At 34.2% G+C, this 6318-nt stretch overlaps 2 protein-coding genes across 2 annotated transcripts; both read left to right on the plus strand.

Annotated features, from left to right (window-relative positions):
* Positions 1 to 3712: 3712 nt before the first annotated feature.
* On the plus strand, positions 3713 to 4435 carry LOC128982153 (uncharacterized protein K02A2.6-like). The gene has a single exon (XM_054401211.1). The coding sequence runs from the start codon at positions 3713 to 3715 to the stop codon at positions 4433 to 4435; it is 723 nt and encodes a 240-aa protein (XP_054257186.1).
* Positions 4436 to 5284: 849 nt separating this feature from the next.
* LOC128982154 (uncharacterized) lies at positions 5285 to 5839 on the plus strand. Its single transcript, XM_054401212.1, has one exon. It carries the CDS (start codon positions 5285 to 5287, stop codon positions 5837 to 5839), a length of 555 nt encoding a protein of 184 aa, XP_054257187.1.
* The last annotated feature ends 479 nt before the right edge of the window (positions 5840 to 6318 follow it).

Genomic DNA, 6318 nt, shown 5'->3' on the forward strand with positions numbered 1-6318 from the left:
AATTAATGATCTCAAACCAATAGAAGCCAAATACCATTCTTCTAAGAAAGTCTTTGTTCATCCAGAATTAAGAACATCCAACCATGTTTTTGTTCGTCATGATTCATCCCGAAGACCGTTGCAAGCTGTCTATGATGGCCCTTACCAAGTGGTTTCGCGATCTGACAAGTGGTTTAATATTCTTACTCCACGAGGACCTACGTCGATTTCTATTGACCGACTCAAACCGGCATTCCTCCTTCAAGATTCTATGAATGATACGACCATTAACGCAAAAAAAATTACATACAATCTAGAGAAACTCAAGTAGACAAGACCAAGGACAGAAATGAAGATGTTGACCTACAAAAAACACTGATTTTTACAAGATCAGGTCGTAGTGTTCATCCCCCGCATCGTTACGTTCCTCGTTGACACTGGGAGGGGAGTATGTGGCTACATAGTTTTGCCATTAATATGAATCTGCTACTTACTGTCTCAACTGTACTTTGAATGTAAAAATTATCATATGATCAGCTGACTGTTTGGACTGTTTGTAAATGTTATATTTGATTTTGATTGTAGTTCTTTCTTAATACAAAAGTGTTTCAATGTTATAATCTCTTCTTTTAATTAACTTATTTTGTGTTAGTATTTTTATATAAGGCACAAGCCTTAATATCAAAGCCGATTATTGTTGAACTAGCAACAGTGCCCGTTGTGGTTAAATACAACGGTCTCTAGTAAAGTAATGGTTATGAAATCCATACACCACTTTACTCACTAATATTAATGGTCCATATTAAGTACATAACATTAGATAGTTAGATTATTCATAATGGTAAACCAATTATTGCCATCTATAAAAATTATTGGTTTTTCTTTTCCGAGTCGGGTTAGCTCATTTACCCAAGCGATTTTCATAATTTTAGCCTTAAACTAAAGGTATGGACGTACCACAGATTTGCCATTAAGCATCAGTATTCATTTTTTACGTATATTTTGAAAGAATTTAAATTAGATTTTTTTTATTTTTCACTTCATTAAAGTTGTATTCTAGCAGTTCTAATTACATTACCCTATATGTTTTGGTCTAAAAACCTTTAGTGAAATACCAGCTTTCATTTGAGCTATTGATTATTAAGATCGGACTACCTAAAACACACTGCTGAATCATGAATCTACAATAATTACAATCGTTTTAGTACTTATCTGCAATCAATGATACGTAACTCTATTTTTATTTAAGTTATTTTATGTCTTGGTCTTAAAATACTTCATGGGCTTTCACTTGAGATATTGATAGTTTTAAACAGTTAAGTTTAAGATACTGTATCGCTCAATCAGAAAATATAAATTTGATTATATCTTGGATATGGAATTTAGTTTTAGATATAGTTACTTAATTCTAATTACGTTATTTTATTTGTTTTGACCTAAGAACCTTCTGTGAAATACCAGCTTTCATTTGATTTATTGATTATTAAGATCGGACGTACCCAAAGCACACAGCTAAAAAATGACGTACAACACAAATTGCTCAAAAAATGTAGTTATTTATCATTGATTTGTAGTCAAACGATCTTGCTTGCAACCTCAACAGTAACTGTCGACTATGACGGGTTTCACCTTATAAATCTTAAAAAAATCAAACTTTTATGATTATTTGCAAATCTACACAAATTAGGCTTTCCAATGACCTATTAATTAATAAAATCGGTTCAGTAGAACTGGAGATTTAATTGTATAAAGTTTAACAACAACATCTCTAATTCAGTATTTTCTCACCACTATAAATTGGGAGGTTGCTTAACGTTTTTGCAAATAACTTTGAAACGGTGAGGAAATCAACCAAAGTGGAAGGTGATATTCTGAAAGAAAATAAAATTTTCTACAAATTACTATTATGCATTTTTTGAAAATACTCAATAAACCCAGCCTAAAGTTGTCTACAAATATAAACTTGGAAATATAAACTTGGAAAAAAAGGCGTTTTAAATGTAATATTGTTTATTTTTATTGTTTTACCTGAAATATGTAATAAAATCAAACTTTCATAATTATTTGCAAATCTACACAAATTAGGCTTTCCAACGACCTATTAAGTAACAAAATCGGTCCAGTAGAAGTCTAGATTTAGTTGTACAAAGTTTAACAAAAATATATCTAATTCAGTATTTTCTCACTACAATAATTTTGGAGATCACTTAGATTGTTGCCTATAACTTTTAAATGGTGGGTAAATCGACCAACGTGGATGGGATATTCTGAAAGAGAATAAAATTTACTACAAACAACTACTATGCATTTCTTGAAAATGCTTAATAAAGGCAGCCAAAAGCTGGCTACAAATAGAAACTTGAAAACAGAAACTTGAAAAAAGCAGTTTTTAATGTATTTTTGTTATTTTTACTTTTTTACCACAAAGATTTAATAAAATCACACTTTCATAATTATTTGCAAATCTACATGACTTGGGCTTTCCAATGACCCATTAATTAACAAAATCGGTCCAGTAGAAGTCTAGATTTAGTTGTACAAAGTTTAACAAAAATATCCCTAACTCTGTATTTTCTCATTACTATAAATTCAGAGGTTGCTTAGCTTTTTTGCAAATAACTTTTAAATGGTGAGGAAATCGACTAAAGTGGAAGGTGATATTCTGAAAGAGAATAAAATTGCCTACAAATTGATACCATACACTTCTTGGAAACACTAAAAAAGACCGCAAAAAGTCGCACCCAAATAAAAAGTGTGAAAAACACAGTTTTCAATGTATTTCTTATGGAAAACAGTTTTTTTTTTAATTTTTCACCATAAATCATAACAAAAGCAAACTTTCATAATTATTTGCAAATCTACACGACTTAAGCTTTCCAACGACCCATTAATTAATAAAATCGGTCCAGTAGAACTCTAGATTTAGTTGTACAAAGATTTTTAAAACTGAATTATATATAGAATAGATGTGATGCTTGTGAACAAGGGGTTGGTGCAGTGCTGTTACATTTGATGCCGGATGGAACGGAAAGGCCAGTCAAATACGCTTCGAGGACACTAACGGAAGCAGAAAAAAGGTATGCTACAGTTGACAAGGAAGCAACGGCGTTAGTTTTCGCAGTGAAGAAGTTTAGGCAATACCTCAGTGGGAGACATTTCAAGGTGAGGACGGACCACAAGCCACTTGAAAGAATATTCGGAATGCATCGAGATCTTACCAAAGTAGTAAACAACCGTTTGGTTCGTTGGGCTTTGTTTAATGGAGTATGATTTTGAGATCCAGTACATAAAAGGACAGGATAATTGTTTGGCTGATTTTTTTTTCTAGGTTTTCACTCAAGACACAAGAAGTATTAGATCCAGATGAGAGAGAGATTCGAGCATTGGTTCAGGAGAAAATTGACGTAGTTTATCCAAATCATGAACTTGTACTGGAGTATAAGAAAGACCCAAATATGAAGAAACTTATAGACTACTTGGAACATGGTTGGCCAAAAGATACAGGAAACTTGCCACCATCCATGAAACCATATTGGAATAAGAGAGAAGAGCTGACATCAGAAAACGGTATAATCATGCGATTAGGAAGAATTGTGGTGCCACAGATTTTGAGAGAAAATGTATTGAAAGAACTCCACAAAGGACATCCTGGTATAGAGGCTATGAGATCCCTATCAAGGTATTATGTTTGGTGGCCTAATCTGAATAAGGGTGTTGAGATGTATGTCCGTAGATGCCATCCTTTCCAGAGTACCACTCATTTGACACAGGAGTACCTCTATATCCTTGGAATGTGCCAAGTGACCCTTGGGAGCGAATTCATCTCGACTTTGCTGGCCCATTCGACAACCGATTCTGGTTAGTAGGAATCGATGCTTACTCAAAATGGGTTGAGATCGAAGTTATGGACCGTACTACAACTGCTGCTCTTGTAAATAGATTAAGGACTTGGTTTTCGAGGTATGGTATTCCTAAAAAAATTGTATCCGATAATGGCACCCCCTTCACGTCCCATGAGTTCAAGACTTTTTGTAAGAACAATAACATATGCCATGTCACATCGGCGCCGTATCATCCAAAAACCAATGGTTTAGTAGAGAGGATTATTAGAACCTTCAAGAGTCGATACAGTGCTTGCAAACAAGAAGGTCTCAGCTCATCACTTACACTTTTACAAGTGTTGCTTGCTTATCGAAACACCCTACAAAAGACGACAGGACAACCCCCATCAGTCCTTTTCTATGGTAGAAGAATACCAACAGCTTTGGATAGGTGGAGGTGTAATAGCAGAGAGAGAATAGAAAATCAAGTGTGGCGACAGAAGTACTACCACGACTTAAAATCCAAACAAAAGGAGTTTTCTGCCAAACAAGAAGTGTGGGTTCAAAATGAAACGAAGAAGGGAGACCAGGAACAGTACAAGAAAGGACAGGAGAGCTCTCATACACAGTTTTAGTTGGGGGAGAAGTAAAGAGAAAACACGCTGACCAGCTGAGAGCAAGAGAAGGTGCAACTGATCCACCTCAATGGAAAATGCAAACGGAACCTGAAGATAATGAACATAGTTTCGGAAACTCAGCCTAAATTGGGTGGGGAGAAATGTAGGATTATTGTTATCAGCTGAGTTATAAAAGTTATGAATCATCTGCTATTTGGCTTGTTTACATTATTATTTTTTTGTAAATAAATATTTTAATTGAGTTACTTAAAATGAGTTTTCATAATTAATTATTCTTTAGTTTGTCAGCCTCTGTTGCACTGTCAAATTCAGTAAATATTTTTGTTATTATTTTAAGTTTGCTAAAGCTTCTTTCATTCGAAGCCACTGGAACTGGAATTGTCAGGAATATTCGTAAGGCAATATGTTTGGATATACATCCTCCATATTGTTCACACACAAACATCTCAGTATATCAATTGAATTGGCTGTTTGGATATTTGGTACTAAATTCAAACCATGATATTTGAAACTTTCTACTTCGGTTGCCAATTTGTCTCTGTCCAAATCTCAGTTTCTTTGGCATGACTATTATTCAAAACACGAAAATAATATTGCTAGTAACACGCAAAGAAACAGCACCGCAACCACATTTCGTGTCCTGAGTGTGATATAAAATATTCCCAGCTGTTGTTGAACATTGTTATTTTATTTGTTTATGTTGAATGTTTGTAATCATTATTTAATTCTCTAGATTTAACTCTTACTTATGAATTCCATTACTTGAATTGTGTTTAATAAAGCCTACTCATTCAAGGCAAACAATCTTTATTCTTCAACAATTTATTTAACACAGTATCTTCAATCATGGAAAAACAATTTGCTCCAGAAAAACTTTCAATAGATCCAAACTCTTCAACAGCAGAAATGGAATGGGATCATTGGCTCAGGACATTTACAAATTTTACTGAAGTGACAGAAGCAAATGAATCTGAGAAATTGAAACTTATCATCAAGTACGTGGTGCCTTTAGTATATACTTATATCAGTGAATGTTTTAATTTTAAAGATGCAATTGGTAATCTTCAAAATTTATATTGTAAGCCAGTAAACGAAGTATTTGCTCGCCATAAGTTATCTACTCGTCAGCAACAACCAGAAGAATCAGTTGACCAATATCTAGAAGCTTTAAAGATACTCAGCAAACACTGCAATTTTAAAGCTACTTCTGCAGCAGAAAATAGAGATGACTGCATTAGAGATGCATTTGTAAATGGTCTGATTGCTCCACACATTCCCCAGAGACTGCTAGAGAACTTTAAGCTGCCTCTTCAAGATGCTTATGAACAGGCCCGTTGTTTGGAAAGTGCACAACAACAAGCCCTCCTATATCAACCCAGCTCAAATCTCAATTCAGTTTAAAAAAAAGAAAACTCAATCGTTCAAGACGATGATACAAATAATCCAACCATAGCTGCTACTTCTGGGAGTAATAATAGATGTTTCTTCTGTGGATTCAATAGACATCCAAGAAATGAATGTCCCGCAAGAAATTCTTACTGTAAAGGTTGTGGTAAAAAGGGTCACTTTGTTAAGGTATGTAAGTCTTCCTCTCAAATAGATAAATCAAGTTTTGGTCAAAACTCAAAAATTAAACATACAACTTCATCAGTCATAAGCCACATAAGTTGTTCCTCAAGTTATCCCCTAGGTCTTTCAAAAGCTATTGTCCCAGTTAATGTGAATGGTAAAGCAGCTCAAGCCCTAATTGACACTGGTAGTACCACTAGTTTCCTAAGTAGTGACTTAGTAAATCAGCTGAAAATGAAAACCTATCCTTCTAAAATCAGTCAAGTATCAATGGCGGCTTCTGAGTTAACTTCTCAAACTAAAGGTGAATG

Source organism: Macrosteles quadrilineatus, unplaced genomic scaffold (assembly GCF_028750875.1).
Source record: "Macrosteles quadrilineatus isolate MER2022 unplaced genomic scaffold, UCM_ALF_1.0 Scaffold_140__1_contigs__length_277083, whole genome shotgun sequence".
In the NCBI taxonomy this organism is placed as follows: Eukaryota; Metazoa; Arthropoda; class Insecta; order Hemiptera; family Cicadellidae; genus Macrosteles; species Macrosteles quadrilineatus.

Coding starts and splice junctions, on each gene's coding strand:
- LOC128982154 (XM_054401212.1), top strand. CDS start 5,285: ATGGAAAAACAATTTGCTCCAGAAAAACTTTCAATAGATCCAAACTCT.
- LOC128982153 (XM_054401211.1), top strand. CDS start 3,713: ATGCCATCCTTTCCAGAGTACCACTCATTTGACACAGGAGTACCTCTA.